This window comes from Cinclus cinclus, chromosome 27 (assembly GCF_963662255.1).
Source record: "Cinclus cinclus chromosome 27, bCinCin1.1, whole genome shotgun sequence".
Classification (NCBI taxonomy): domain Eukaryota; kingdom Metazoa; phylum Chordata; class Aves; order Passeriformes; family Cinclidae; genus Cinclus; species Cinclus cinclus.
This window is the reverse complement of record NC_085072.1, coordinates 6,379,768-6,395,208: the sequence shown is the minus strand read 5'-3', so window position 1 is coordinate 6,395,208 and position 15,441 is coordinate 6,379,768. Positions and strand designations below refer to the sequence as shown.

Sequence of the window (15,441 nt, the reverse complement as noted above, 5' to 3'; positions counted from 1 at the left end):
GAAAAATCTGATACCTGCAAGGCATCAAACAGCCCTGTGCACATTTCTCTCTGGTCACTGCCATCCCATTGAAACCTGAATGCTTGCTGTCATGAAGTTGTTCTGACTGAAATAAATGTGTCTGTCACTTGGCACCACCAAACACATTTGCTTAATCAACCAGTAAGCAGGAAAATATGTTAATCAACAGGACTTCAAATTCATGACAGTTGTGTCTACCCTGGAACAAAAAAATCACAAGGACAAACAAATGAGAAACTCACTGAAACACTGGCCACACTTAGCTGTGCTGAATGGCAGGAGGTGCAACTGCCACACATTCTGCACCACAGAAGGGCTGGCTGTCTGAAACAACCATCGAGGTGATAAAGCACTAACTGTTCTTTGTAAAATTGGTAACTTCCATTTCCAAGAATTTCAAATCAGATTGACTCAATGCAATGGCTGAAAAAAAAAAAAAAAAAAAAAAGTGATCCAGGACAAGAGCAAAGCAATTCCTGGTCAGCTCTCAGAGACCAGGTTGTTCTGGGACATTCCATCAACAGCAGGAGCCTGTTACTCTAAATTACAGGTGACACCCCCACCTAGAACAAGTCCTGGCAACTGGGACCAGGCAAAAGGCCCCACATTGAGGGGATGTCAGATACTGCAGCACTATCTGAGCATTGAAGCTTCCATGCAGAAGGGAGTTTGGGAAACCCACATACTCCAGCTGAGACTCCTGCCAAGCAGCTGTGTACATCTGCAACTAACAGCTTTCAAGGCTTGGCCTGAATAATCTTCTGCTATTAAATCAGAAGGAATATGAAGAAGTTTGAAATCAGATGGGGAGAATTCTCCAGCCTAAATCTCATTTTGGAGTCAGACTTTGGTAACCTGTAATCACATTCAGTATTCAATCATCATTTTAAGATTTAGCTATTCCATCTTTGGCATTGCTGTGGGGGAAGATTCCTTAGTCATCCAGTTCTACAAGAGTGAAGTTATTTGTTTTGTGGTTCACTGTGTGCCTAGGCCCCCACTCAGTCCATGCAGAAGGTTTCAGACAGAAGCTGTTCACATCTGAAGATAAACCTGATTAGCCAAATCCTGTCCTGTTCCATCAGCTTACACAGAAGGATGGCAGCATTCATATCTGAACCCATGGAATAACTAATTCTGCAAAAGATTTAGTTTTAGGGGAAACTAAGGTGTTTAACTGTGGTCAGTTAACCCAGAGATTTTTCTCCAGACAGCATCAGGCAAAGTTTAACTCTAGAGAGCTGCAGACAAGGACTCCAGCTCCTTCTGTGGGAGGACACAGCAACACAAGAGCAACCACTGTTCAGGTAGGTTCTGGCTACAGTGGCAGGTTCCTCATGTTATGGCACAACCTTCCTGGGCATCTTCTCCCATCCAGGTTACTGCATCTCTGAGTTACTAGCCCTCACTAAATCTAAGAATAGGAGACAACTAACCCAAACAGACTTCAGTTTTCAAGGTTTTGCATCTTTTATGGGTAACACATCTCCTTTTGCCTCTTGTGACACCAGCTCTAAGGCCTTGGAAAAAATATACCTGACACAACCTAATAAAAAGCTCCAGTCTCATGTTCTGGGCACTAATAGCTCTTCAAACAGCAATGCCTTAAGGACAAGAACTGACTGAACTATAGCATGGTTATTTTATTCAGCTACCTTCTTCAGAAAGGAATCCCATCTCTTCAACTGCTGACTGCATATAGTTGATGAGTATACACAGTGTTTGGACACTACCAAAGTTCTTGATTAAAGAAGTTTATTCCAATCAGTTGACATGATTTACATTGCTACTGATGAGGCAGTAAAATGGCAAAGACTTGCAATTCACTGTCGGATTTAATATTCTTCACCTTCATCTTCTCCATCCATCGAGTCTGTGCCCACTTCTTCATAATCTTTCTCAAGTGCAGCCAAATCTTCCCGAGCCTCTGAGAACTCCCCCTCCTCCATCCCTTCTCCAACATACCAGTGAACAAAGGCACGTTTGGCATACATCAGGTCAAACTTGTGGTCCAGGCGAGCCCAGGCCTCAGCAATGGCTGTGGTATTACTCAGCATGCAGACTGCCCGCTGGACTTTGGCAAGGTCGCCCCCAGGAACCACTGTGGGAGGCTGGTAATTGATGCCAACCTACAGGAGATGTGGAAGAGACCATGAGTTTCTTTGTGGTGTTTGACAACGACAATAATCAAAGTCAGACAACAGTAGTTGATTAAAATGTGTTTCTCACAAAACAGCTCTGCACGAGAACCTAAATCTCCACGTCTCAGAATACAAACCAGGTACCTAACAGGGCAGCTCAGAACAAACACACTCCATACACCCAGGACAGTGAATGAGAAGTCTAAGAAATCATACTGGAACTGAGACTTGCCTTAAATCCAGTAGGACACCAGTCCACGAACTGGATGCTACGTTTGGTCTTGATGGCGGCGATGGCGGCGTTGACGTCCTTGGGCACCACATCCCCACGGTACAGCATGCAGCACGCCATGTACTTGCCGTGCCGTGGGTCGCACTTCACCATCTGGTTGGAGGGTTCGAAGCAGGCATTGGTGATCTCAGACACAGACAGCTGCTCGTGGTAGGCCTTCTCCGCCGAAATAATCGGGGAGTACGTCACCAGAGGGAAGTGGATACGAGGGTAAGGCACCAGGTTAGTCTGGAATTCAGTAAGGTCCACGTTTAAGGCACCATCGAACCTAAGGGAAGCAGTAATGGAAGATACTATCTGACCAATGAGGCGATTGAGGTTGGTGTAGGTTGGGCGTTCAATGTCCAGGTTCCTACGGCAAATGTCATAAATGGCCTCATTGTCAACCATGAAGGCACAGTCAGAGTGCTCCAGAGTGGTGTGGGTGGTCAGGATGGAGTTGTAGGGCTCCACAACAGCTGTCGAGACCTGAGGCGCAGGGTAGATGGCGAATTCCAACTTGGATTTTTTCCCATAGTCAACCGAGAGGCGCTCCATCAGCAGAGAGGTGAAACCAGATCCAGTCCCTCCCCCAAAGCTGTGGAAAATCAGGAAGCCCTGCAAGCCAGTGCACTGATCTGACTGAAAGAGAAGATACAGGTGTTCAAGACATTGTGTACATTAAGAATCCCCAGTCAAGCTCAAGAAAGATAGCTCTGAATTCTGACACATACCAACTGTTCGCGCTTCAGAATTTATCCACCAAGAGTCAAGGAGGTACCCCATGAAAAACAGTATTCTTGGCTGGTTTAACCCCCCTACATACTGGATGGTGACCACTTCAAATTGCTACCTTAAAATTCCTTCTACCCCCAATTCTCAGCTGGACCCATTAACAATGGGCAAGAAAAGCAGGAATATTCAAAGACTTACACACTATCTATCCCTTACAGTTACTCGGTACTCTCCATCTGCACAAAAACAGCACAATCCCCCATTCCAGAACTACTGTTATAATGCTGTACAAGTGCCAAGTGTGTATCTCTGCTCCGGGAAGTGAGCTGTCACAGGCTATTACAGTGCCAGTCCCATTCACTCCACTCAGAAGACAAAACAAGACAGCCCTGTCCTCACAAAGAGGTGCCACATGATGCTGAGCTCCCAGGATTAACAGGGACTGCCAAGAACTTGTACAAAGAAATTATAATTGTTTTTCAGAGCAAAGTACAGCCTGCTGTAAACTCATCATTGCTTTAATTAGAGACTGTGGCAGCCAATATTGAGAATAATTCCAGTTGTGATCTGCAAAAGGTGAACTTTACACTAAGACTCACATAGCATTCCACTGGGTTTTGTGCAATCAAAATTCCTACCTTTGTGACACAGATTAGGCAATGGACATGCTTAGCAGCCCTCAACAGGGAACCTGAACCTCCTAAACTGCCACCTTTGTAAGTCTGCCACACTGAAGCATAGGGGAGGCTGAAACATCCCAACTTACTGAGATTTATTCCTTTTCTATTGTTATTAACATAAAATTAATCTAGAAATCATAATAGCAGGAAATGCAAACGATAGTCTAAACCACAGAAGCAAGCACTCTTACTTAAACTTTCTTGAAAGAGCCACAGCCAGAGACCAATCCTCCTCCAGCAGGAACTATGCAAATCATAATTTTTGGTTCTAGCTTTCTGCACATGAAACTATATGTGAAGTTTTAGGTGCCTCATCAGCATTTTAGGCCACTTGAAAACCACATGTGATGAGTTATCCAGCCATTCTCAGCTGGCAGAGAATAAAATCAGATGCAGAATAAGTCCATAGATTCTCACACCACAAAGAAATCAAAGCACAGTTTACAGGGCTATGCATTTGATAGCCTCATTTCCAAATCTGGTAAAACAGATGTTTCAGAGCCTTCAGTGAAGTCTTACCAGCTTCCTGATACGCTCTAGAACTAGATCAATTATCTCTTTCCCAACTGTGTAGTGACCTCGAGCATAGTTATTTGCAGCATCTTCTTTACCAGATATCAGTTGCTCAGGATGAAAGAGCTGCCGATATGTCCCATTCCTAACTTCATCTGGGGAGAGACAAGACATATTAGTATATAATATATAAATATTTGTAAGCTAATTTTCAATATTGACCAGCTTTTTCAAACTTCTGAGGGTGTCCAGAATAATGTACTTAAACTTTTAGAGGAAAAAATGCAACTACCTGCCAGTAGGTGACCTCCTGCAGCCTAAATGCTGAATAACTAAGAAAAATTAAGTTACTGCTTAAGAAACTGTTCTATTTTACACCAAAGTTTAGAATTTTGACCTCTGAGAGCAATTTAAAACTGGACTACAGCAGCAGAACCATTCTTCCAGTTTAAGACAACTTAAGGCCCATTTTGCAGCTCAGCAGCTGAAATCCCATTTTCCCCCTTCACTTTCCAACCCCTCCAGGATGCTTCTGCGGGCAGGCAGAGCCAACACTGCTCGCATGTTCCTTTCCCTTCACTATACTTTCTGCCAAAGGTAGAGAAGGGTTCAAAAGGAACAGGAGATGCTCCTGGAGAGTTCTGCAATTATCTAAACCCAGGGCTGTAAGCTGCAGCACACACAGCTGCACCACTGTGCAGATGCACACAGCATCCCCCAGCAGTCACACATTTGGAGGCTGATTTAGAGCCACTAGGTTACCAGAAATATGCATTTACATCCAGCAGGCTAAAGCTCTGTCCTACCAGAAAGGCACAAAGACACTCAGAAGAGCTTCGCCTCTGGTTTAGCTCAAAGCACTCAAGTTGTGTGCTATTGCAGCATTGCATCCTTTCATTTAAATCAGGTGGACAGCAGAGAGCTTTATTAACTACAGCTGAAGTTGCCTGTTTGCATGTTTTCACTAATCTGAAATAGACCAAGCAAGACAAAGGTAAGCAAAGTCTAAGACAAAAATATAGTTAGCATTCAAATCAGTTTAGGCTGAGCAGCTTCCACTGCAGTCTGCAATCCGATATTCCAAAGCATTTCTAAGACCGCATCAAAATATAAACAATTTGGAAAAGCTTACCACATCAAATACCCCCTATATCTAAGGTTTCCTACAATACCACTCCACATTACAAGGGTCAAATACAGATAATAAGGGAAAAATACAGAAGCAAAATGGTTCTTTATCCTATGCAGACAGGGGTAGTGTGAACCAGGGCAGTCCTCAGGAAGTAACAGAGCTTGTGGAGTTCAGAGGATCAACCACTGGACTACAAAAATGTGCCTGGAACAAAGGACTTGGGTGAGGGGACAACTAAACCATCTTGCCCCAGACATACTGTTCACTTCATGTTTTCAAGTCTAGCTGGGGTAGACCATTAAAGACACTATTGAATTCCCAGATGTCACTGCCCTATTTTGTGGTGGAAAGTTTGATGGTATTTTATGACCACATTCACAGAGGTGGTGCATATCCATCATCCTGCTGCTTTCCGCAAGACCAGCACTAATCTGGAAGGACAGAAATCCCTGTGCACACAAGGCAGCTGCACAGCTGTTGCAGGCACAAAGATGGGTTTTTAATAAAGTCAGTGCATAGGCACTTGCTGCATGAATGGGGAGACTCATGAGCCCTGCCCAGGAAGCTGGAGCAGTAATTTTCACATTAGCCACAGAGGAATAATGAAGGACAGCTATCTCCCAGAAAGACACATGATGTAACCTTTAACAAAAAGCCCTAACTTTGAGTACTACCAATCTTGCCCATGTCCCCACGCTACACCTTCATCACCAACAAGCATTGGAACACTCACTACTTTCTGGCATTTGCTCCAAGACTCACTGGCTCATCTGCCCTGTTTTGCCACCTGTTCTCCCTCATCTCATTTCTCAGCCATTCCTGGTTGCTCAGAGCCACCACCTGGCCAGCAGCAGAGGAGACAACAGCCACAGGACTCAAAAAAGCACAAATCCAGACCTGCAACAGCTCCTGGGGATATTAGTGTATGGCCAAGGGTGCCTAAGTTCACTTCAAAGTTATAGCCCAGCACTCCCACCCCTATGCAGGCTCACAGCCTTCTGCTCCCCTGAGAGATTCATTCTACTGCATTAGCAACAAGAAAGGGTCTGGTGCATTACACTCAACAGAAGTTACAGGAGAGCTATGGCTTGGTACAGAGGGGTAGCCTGAGCACATCCACACATTTCCCCAACTTTGTATTGCAGAAAAATAAAACACAGCAACTGCATAAGCACAGGCAACACAGACCTCTGCTCTAAGAGTCCCAAATCACTACTTAAGATAGCAAAAAACCAGCTCCAGAAGAATTACTTCTGGCACACACTGGTGAGAGGAAAACCAGGATTCCTGACACAAGGAATGAAGGTCTTGTGAAACCAGGAGCTCATGTTGAGCTGAAAGTGCATCTGAAGGACAGTGCATCCTGTCCCAGGATGGGAGGATTGGTCGGTGGCTGATGCATGGGATCACACCTGAACACGAAGAGCCAGTGTTGCCAGAGCTCGAAACAGAATGCATTTTCAGGAGTAGATTGTTTCTGAAAGATAAGGCAACGGGAAGCTGAAGCACATGCTCAGAAGTCCCTGAATTTAGGCCAACTATGGGGACTCATTTCTGCAAACACTGTTCAGCTTACACAGATTGCTTTGGGAAAGCACACAGGTCACTTCTGTGTACAATAAGGAATCTTCCTAATGATGTATATAGTGTCTCAAGGTAGTTCTACTGACTGCAGCATGCATCATGCCATACTGTTCCAAAGGGCTGTAACTGCTCCTTGCATAGCAAAAGCATGAAGCACGTTCATGACACCCATTTAACTGCAGAGCCTGACAGAAGGTAATGCTGAAATTCTTGACAGCTCCACAGTGCACACTTGCCAGTCTCATTGAATATAAAGCCAAGTACTTTCATTCACTAGGAAGGTGCAGGCAAGTTTTACGCATTAACAACGCCCCAAAGCGTTTTTCAGGACTAGAGGGATGGATCCCTTAAGTAAAAACCATGGCAGTGCTCTACAGCGCTTTCCACAGGTCACCATTACCTATGACTGCAGGTTCCAGGTCCACAAACACAGCACGTGGGACATGCTTCCCTGCGCCCGTCTCGCTGAAGAAGGTGTTGAAGGAGTCGTCCCCGCCGCCCGTGCTCTGGTCGTTGGGCATGTTGCCGTCGGGCTGGATGCCGTGCTCCAGGCAGTACAGCTCCCAGCAGGCATTGCCGATCTGCACGCCAGCCTGCCCCACGTGGACAGAGATGCACTCGCGCTGCGGGACAGAAACACATCTCTCAGCACAAACAGCACTGCCCTTGTTTAGCAATGGCTCAGCACACCCAGGGGAACTGCCAGCCCGCAAAGCCATTAAAACATTGGCCTTATTGTCTTGGTGTTGGGGGCATTTGGCACAAAACAACAGAACACAAAAGCCCCTTTGAGACATCATCAGCTACACCCAGAAAAACCCTTTTGGACGTGATCATTTTTACAAGCTCATTCCTCTTTGTTATTCTTCAATCAGACAGGAAGAGTCTGGTCAACTCTTTCAAGTTGTTTAGCCAATTCCTCTCTTCATACCAAACCGAATATTTAGAAAAGCAGATGGTCATACCTCTCACTGGCCTAAGCATCCAGAACAGCAACACCCAGAACCCAACCCTGGGAGCACAGCCACCAGAGGCAGCAAAATCCTCCCATGATCTGGGAGCACTTCATTTAATGTACACAAAACCAAAAATATATTCTCCTGATCCCCTGAGGAAACTTTGTCATTCAGTAGGAAAGCCTTTGCCTAACAAACCACTTCATATCCCTCCATAAATACAGACCCATCAGGCCACAAACCATACTGCTGTACACAAGGTACTGAACTCCTCAACACCAGACAAAATTACCTCATGAAAGCCATGAAGAAAATAGTTCGTGTCAGAAAATTATCTGTTCCTACCCATTTATGAATTCCCAAGTTACCTTTGTCCAGAGCATAAACCCAGTTTCTTTTAATATTGCAGCACAGGACTTCAAGTGGTAAAAGCCAAACCATAATAGAAGCATCTCCAAACTCCTGGTCCATCTCTGGCAATTTTATATTCAACATCTAGTTTTGAATGCCAGTAAAGCACGTTCTAGAAGAGCCTACATAGACTTGAGTTTAATGTGACTGTTAGCCAAAACTATATTCAGACCCTATGACTGGACGGGACAATTTGGACCCCTAGAATTCCAGTATAAGCAGGAGTACTTTCAGGCCAGGCAGGGAATGGACAGAGAACAGCCCTGGGGAGAAGGACATGGGGTGCTGGTGGATGAGAAGCTCAGTGTGCCCCAGCCACATGCTCTGGCAGCCCAGAACCCTGCCGTATGCCTGGCTGATCCCCCAGCATGGGCAACAGGGCAGGGGGGATTCTGTCCCTGTGCCCCACTCAGGTGAGACCCCACCTGCAGAGCTGCCTCCAGCCCTGGGCTTCCAGCACAGGAAGGATGTGGAGCTGCTGGAGCAAGTCCAGAGGAGGCCACGGAGCTGCTCCAAGGTCTGGAGCCCCTCTGCTCTGGAGCCAGGATGGGAGAGCTGGGGGTGCACAGCCTGGAAAAGAGAAAGCTCTGGGGAGACTTTAGAGCCCCTTCCAGTGTCTAAAGGGGCTCCAAGAAAGCTGGAGAGGGACTTTGGACAAACGGAAATGGCCTTAAAATGAAGGAGGACAGGGTTAGATTAGAGGTTAGGCTGAAATTCTTCCCTGTGAGGGTGGTGAGGCTCTGGCACAGGCTGCCCAGAGAAGCTGTAGCTGCCTTATCCCTGGAAGTGTCCAAGACCAGGTTGGATGGGGCTTGAAGCAACCTGGGATAGTGGAAAAAAATCAAACTGGATGGTCTTTAAGGTCCTTTCCAACACAAACCATTCTGTGATTCTGTGACCTGGAAATGCCTAGTCCACACCCATAGTCAATGCAGAAAAGCAGGAACACAGTCCTTTCAAACTCATTGGGAGCCCCATGTAATTACAATCTGTATTTGTTAAAAAAACCCCATTTGCCTGTTTTCAAGCACAGCACTATACAGCTGAACTGTTTTTAAGCTCCTATCCAAGATGTATATTCAGATGTCCAGCCCACATCCTCTTTGCAAGCAGCTTTACTCAGAGCTACTACCACACTTCTCTCCAAAGCCATGACACCATTTGCTCTCCAGGCTGAAGCACTGAGCTTGTCTAGTGCAGAGAGCACACACAGCCAACCTGCACAGCATCAAAGAGGTGAGAGGAAAACCAGCTGCAGTGCCACAGAGACCAGACCACAGCAACAACTCAGGGAGCATCCCTTCAGGAGAGGAGGACAGCCTGAAACTTTTCTGCAGGGAAAAAAGAACATAGACCACATCAGCCCAGATCCTCACCAGTGACTTAAGTCTTGCTAGAGAAACTCCTAAGCAGGTGGGAAAGGTCACTGAAAGAGGTTGTAAGAACTACACAGCACAGAGTTGGAGGGTGTAAAGAAGGATATGTGTAGCTATTGAGACCATTGGCTTGTTTAGCCAGACGAGGAGAGATCCGATCATGAGAGGAGGCAGAAGGTTCTTTGGTGACCAGTGACAGGACCCAAGAGAAGCACTGTTTCAGGATGTTTGCCTGGATATGAGGAAAATATCCTTCTCCTGGAGAGTGATCAGAACAGGCTTCTCAGGGGAGTGGTCACAACCCCAAAGCTGACAGAACTCAACACTCAGGCAAAGAGTGGGATTCTTGGGGTGTCCTGTACAGAGCCAGGAGCTGGACTTAACAGCCCTTGTGGATCCCTTCCAGCTCTGAATGTACAGCTTGGCAACACAGCCACAGACCAGGTGCTACAGGTGTCACATTAAACCATTGCATGTTTACTTGGACAAAATACAAAGTTCAACACATTGGGCAATGACTCCCTGCACCAGTACAAATAGCAGTAACTGAGAGGCAGCCCTGCTGTCAAGATCCTGGAGGTTCCCACAGAAACCAGCCTCAATATCCCACAGAGTGCTCTCATCCTCAGTAGAGCAGACCAGGTGCCAGGGAACAAGAGGAGACACAGGGCCAGCATAGGAGTCCTCCCTCTGCTCTCTAAGTGGCACTAGGTCAGATTCTCAGAGATTGATGCAAGGCTCAGGTTTGTGTTAGGAAAAGCTTCCCCAGGGGAACCGTGTGGCCCTGGAACAGGTCACTAGAGAATTGGGAAGGGATCGCTATCCTTGGAGATACATGACAAGGACAAGGTCAGTCACAAAGCCTGGTGCTACTCTGTGAGTTCTGCTTTCTTACAACTCTGCTGAGGACTTAAGTAGTATGTGGCTATTCAAAGAAACACAAATCTTTGTCACACAGTAACAGATTCTCTGCCCATATTGCAGTGCAAGGCCTTTTCACAGCACCAAGAGCACTAAAGAACAAGGCTCAGATTTTATTCCAAAAGCATCAGCTCCAAGTTGGAATGACAAGAGAACTGTCACACTCAACTTTGGGCCTTCACACAACTGATGAGAGCTTCAGAAAGAAAGATTAAATGTATATAAGACAGCACTAGTAAATGGTGTATTCAAGCCACTAAAGAATCCTCTTCTTTACTTAACACTAAATATTTTCCCACACTTATAAACATTATTTGCAAGCACACTAAGTTTCAGGCAGAATTTCTGCAGCCCAGCCTCTGTCCTCTTTCCCCACAGGATGTGCTCCAGCTGAAGGGCACTGACCTGTCCTCTCACTGCCCTTCCAGCAGTTGCAGACTCAGCCCCTTGCTGCCCTTACTGCTGGGCTGCAGCCCCCTAGCTCCTCCACGGCACTGCTGGATCAGGCTCTAGGTCCTCTGCATTCCTCAGCACGGTGCTCAAGGTCCAGCTGGATCTGCGTGAAGCTGATAGAAAGTCAAGTTTCCTAAGAAAAACTGTGCCAGCTCAGACCAAGCTCAGCAACACACCATATGAAGGAACGTTGTTTCCCTGGGATGGGAATCCAGGGAACCTGCATCCTTTGCAGACAACAGGGGCGCTACTCATACTCTCGATTTGACTATCTGAAAACCGTGAAAATAAACAGCCCTCAAGGGAAGGGTAAGAGCAAGGGCTTCAACACATCCCACCAATACTATAACCTACAATCATTTTCAGCTCAACAAGTATTTCCCACACATTCATAAGCCTGCAGTAGCAGTCTTGCTACATTTGTAAATCCATGTAACCTTCTGACAATATCTTTTCAGAGATGTAGGAAGGTAATACCCCAACGTGGAAGAAGCGCATGCCCATCTCAGCACCTGAACCCTGACCTGCGGGACATTCCAGCCTCGTCACGCCTTTCAGATTACCCTTCAAGGTGACTCAATTCACCAGATCATTCTTGCCAGCCGGTCTCACTAAGTCCTACAAGAACTCTCCCTATCGACCCAACCCCGGCGCTCCCACCACGGACAGCCCCAGCCCCGGGGGAGCGGCACCTCGGCAAAACCCAGGGCGGTGGGCAGGGCTCCTCCCCCGGCCCTGCGGGTCGCGCACACCGCGCGGAGCCGCCCCGGGTTTAAACACAGCGGGAACCCGGCCGCTCTCCCGCACTTATGCGGCCAAGGCGCCCCGGTGCCCGCAGGGACAGGCGGCCCCGGGGGCTGACGGTGCCCGGGACGGAGTGCAGCCTCCGAGCCGGCCGGGGCTGAAGGTCTCGTAGGCCGCCATGTTCTCGACGAGGCCGCCACCATTTTGGGACGAGACGGCGGGAGCGACAGAGCGCGGGACGAGACACTGCTCGCGGCAGCGAGACTCACTCCCCGCTGCCCACCATGGCCGTCCCGCCGCCAATCCCGCCCCCCCCCCCCCCCCGCTTCCCACTGCAGCGCGCGGAGTGTCGCGCCTGGTTCCCCCTCACCACCGGGCCCTCATCCCACTCACCATGGTTTGGAGCGCCGGGACAGACGGGCAACGTGTCTGGACAGCACCGCAACAGCAGCAGCCCTCCCCGGGCTCACCTTATATATCGTGAGGGGCAGGGCGCTCGGATCCCTGCGCTGTGCTCATTGGCTTGGCGTGCGCTCAGCTGTGCACTATTGGATAATAGAAATGTCCGTCCCTACTCTGCCCGAACTATTGGCTGATTCATAACAAAGGGCGGATAGGGGGCGGGGTTTACTCTTCCCGCCAACGAAGGTCGGCACCTCCCTCCTCAAGCTCCGCTTCAGGCTGGGGTCGCTGCGGCCCGGCCGGGGTCGCTGTCCCAGGACGGGGATCGCTTTGTCCGGAGCCACCGACTGAAGGGGAGGGGGTTCAGCACTGTCCACTCCCCAGGTGCTGGCCAAGGGCTCCGAGCTCAGGCAGGGGAGCCCAGAGCCAGCGGCTGCTGCCCTGGGAAGGAGCCTTGAGGGCGGCTCGTGGCCTCCTCCACGGGTGTCCTGGGTGATTGCTCTCCCTGTCCCAGCTACGCGCAGAGCCCGGGAAAAGCCACCAGTGAAAAACCCGGGCAGAGCTGGGACCAAGGCGTGGGCGCCCCGGGATCTGCTGGGAGACAGCCTGAGAGCCGGACATTTTCCTGGTGGGACCCAGAGGCGCGGGTCCTCCGGGTGGGCTCTGGGCTGAAAGAGTGGGGTGTGGACAGACCCCTCCCAGGCGGCTGGAGGCAGCTCCACTGCAGCCACCAGGAACAGCAGTGCCTGTGCCAAGTGCCTCTACTGGGATGAAGAGTTGCAAAATGGAAACGACTCAAAGCTAAAGGGCTAGATCTGAAGAGCCACATAGATTCTACTGGAATCAGTAGATCTGGTGTTTAAATGCCCCAGTTTAAGTTGGATATTAAGTGGGAAGCATAAAACCCCTGTGGTATGTCCTAAGTGTTATATTAACTAAGAAATATTCCTGAGATTGCCAAATTCACTCCCCAGGTAAAAGCAGCTGCTGTGTGTGTGTCTGATGTTTGATACTTGGAGTTCCATCCATCCTTCAGGGCCCCAGCACCAGCTTCAGTTTCAGGAAATTCCTTCTTCCTGCACTGAGATGAGTTTTTGCAGCAGGAGAGGGACGTGAAACAATTTTGAACAATAACAAAGCAGGCGATTTTTCTTCTTCCTGTGTAGACCTCCAACCCTGCAACCTGGATAAAGGCGGTGCTTGTAACAGGAGTTGTGCCAGGCTGGATCTGTACATGGAGGGAAGGGATGAGCCCCCTCACTCTGACGGATCCCCAGGGCAGGAGACTGACACTTGCTGAGGATGCTGCTCTTGCTTTATCAACCCCATTATGATCATTTGAGCCCAAGGTGTGGAATTAAACCTGAAAGAAAAGAAGGGCTCAGTACTCCAGAAGTACTCCAGAAAGCAAGGATCAGAGAATGGAGAGAGGAACTCAGAGGAGGAAGAAGGGGAAAACCCCACAAATAACATCAATGTAATTGTTTTTCCAAAGAATCATGCCAAGTGTGATGTGTCACTGAAAAACAGGTGGGATTAGGGAATTTGGCCATCCCCACACCAGAGTGGAGAGTGATTACACAAATGGCTACCTGTGAGCTGGACAGCAAGGGAAAACATACAGATGTGAAATGTTTTTTTAATAGATTAGTCTTCTCTTTCATGTTTTGGTCCTCATCAAGCCCAAACCCTTTGCTTAATGGTTTCAAGCTGGTATATATTTGAAGGATCCAGTCAATATTAAACTTCTAATAACCCCCAATCTGTGTTCCAAGAGACCTGAAAGACTTCTTTTCTCTCATTTATTTTATCCTAATTGCTTGGCCTAACTTCAGTGAGGCTTGACCTTGACTGCAAAGTGCCTTTAGCTGTGACTTGTCTCCTTAGTGAAGTTGTTTGGTAAAGACCACGACAGTCCTGGTTGTCTGAGACAGGAAGAACTGAAATGACATAACCATGGAATGGCTTGTGTCAGAAGGAACCTTAAAACTCATCTCATCCCACCCTCTGCCATGAGCAGGGACACCTTCCACTACCCCAGGTTGCTCCAAGCCTCGTCCAGCCTGGCCTTGGACACTTCCAGGGATGGGGCAGCCACAGCTTCTCTGGGCACCCTGTGCCAGGGCCTCACCACCCTCACAGGGTAGAATTTCTTCCCAACACCAAGTCTAAATCACTCCTCTTTTAGTTTAAAATCATCCCCTGCCTAGTCATGTCACTCTCTGACCCTGAAAACCTTTGCAGCTGTAAATGTTCGTGGTCAGATAGGAGGGATCCCACCTGCAGTGGTCATGAGCTATTGGAAGATGAAAGAGAAAAATAGTTACAATATTTTAGTTTCTTTTGTTCTTTTTTTATTTAAGAAAAAAAACCCCAACCAGTTAGGTGTTCTTCATTTTTTTTTCATCTGTTGTGCTTTTCTCAGTTGGAAACAAAATAACAGCACTACATAGCTAGTGGGATCTTTGCAAGCCAGATTTGGGAATACTTTTCCCGTAGGATAAAAGAGAAAATAGAAAATTTAAATCAACTTAGATTTAATTCTTCCACATGTTGCTATTGTATTACAAATATTTCAGTGTTCTCTTTTTTTTTTTTCCTTCTCAAAGCCTCTCATTTTAGATACCAGGTATATCTGTGAGAATTTAATCTGCTCATTCAAAGCAATACATTTGGTTCTGTTCCAAATTATTAAGGAAATCTTCATCTTATGAGCAAAGCTTAATCTAACTGTAAAATGTATGGAAAATAAGTGACCACATTGATTTTAAATAAGCCATTATTTTTAAACTAGTAATAAGACTTTAAAGATTTGATTTATGCTTTTCACATGCTCTGGTGTGAAATAACACTCACACTGCTCCAACTGTCCTTCAACTCTGCCAGTGCAGTTGAGCAGTGGGGCAGAGGCTGGACTGCCAGTGGTACAGAGTCAGACACTCAGGGGGGTTTATTCTCCGTTAGAAACTTTATAGCATCACAATGTGCGATGGGTCAGACCCCTTGCCAAAGCAGAAAATTCAGATGGCATTGCTCTGAGTGCAGTGAGCATTCTTTTCAGCTTAGCTGACAAAATCAGAGATTAGGCTGGGCTGTGGTGA

The 15,441-nt window shown here is 47.5% G+C and overlaps 1 protein-coding gene across 1 annotated transcript; it reads right to left on the bottom strand.

The window, feature by feature from the left end:
- Nucleotides 1-1,795: 1,795 nt before the first annotated feature.
- On the bottom strand, nt 1,796-12,367 carry LOC134053989 (tubulin alpha-8 chain). The gene is made up of 5 exons (XM_062509369.1): nt 12,332-12,367; nt 7,478-7,700; nt 4,368-4,516; nt 2,395-3,075; nt 1,796-2,150 (listed from the first exon to the last, which is right to left on the bottom strand). The coding sequence occupies exons 1-5, from the start codon at nt 12,332-12,334 to the stop codon at nt 1,857-1,859; spliced, it is 1,350 nt and encodes a 449-aa protein (XP_062365353.1). The 5' UTR covers nt 12,335-12,367; the 3' UTR covers nt 1,796-1,856.
- Between the last annotated feature and the right edge of the window lie 3,074 nt (nt 12,368-15,441).

Coding starts and splice junctions, on each gene's coding strand:
- LOC134053989 (XM_062509369.1), bottom strand. Junction 4,517..7,477: donor CCTGGAACCTGCAGTCATAG/GTAATGGTGACC, acceptor GTCTCTCCCCAG/ATGAAGTTAGGAATGGGACA. Junction 3,076..4,367: donor TAGAGCGTATCAGGAAGCTG/GTAAGACTTCAC, acceptor CTTCTCTTTCAG/TCAGATCAGTGCACTGGCTT.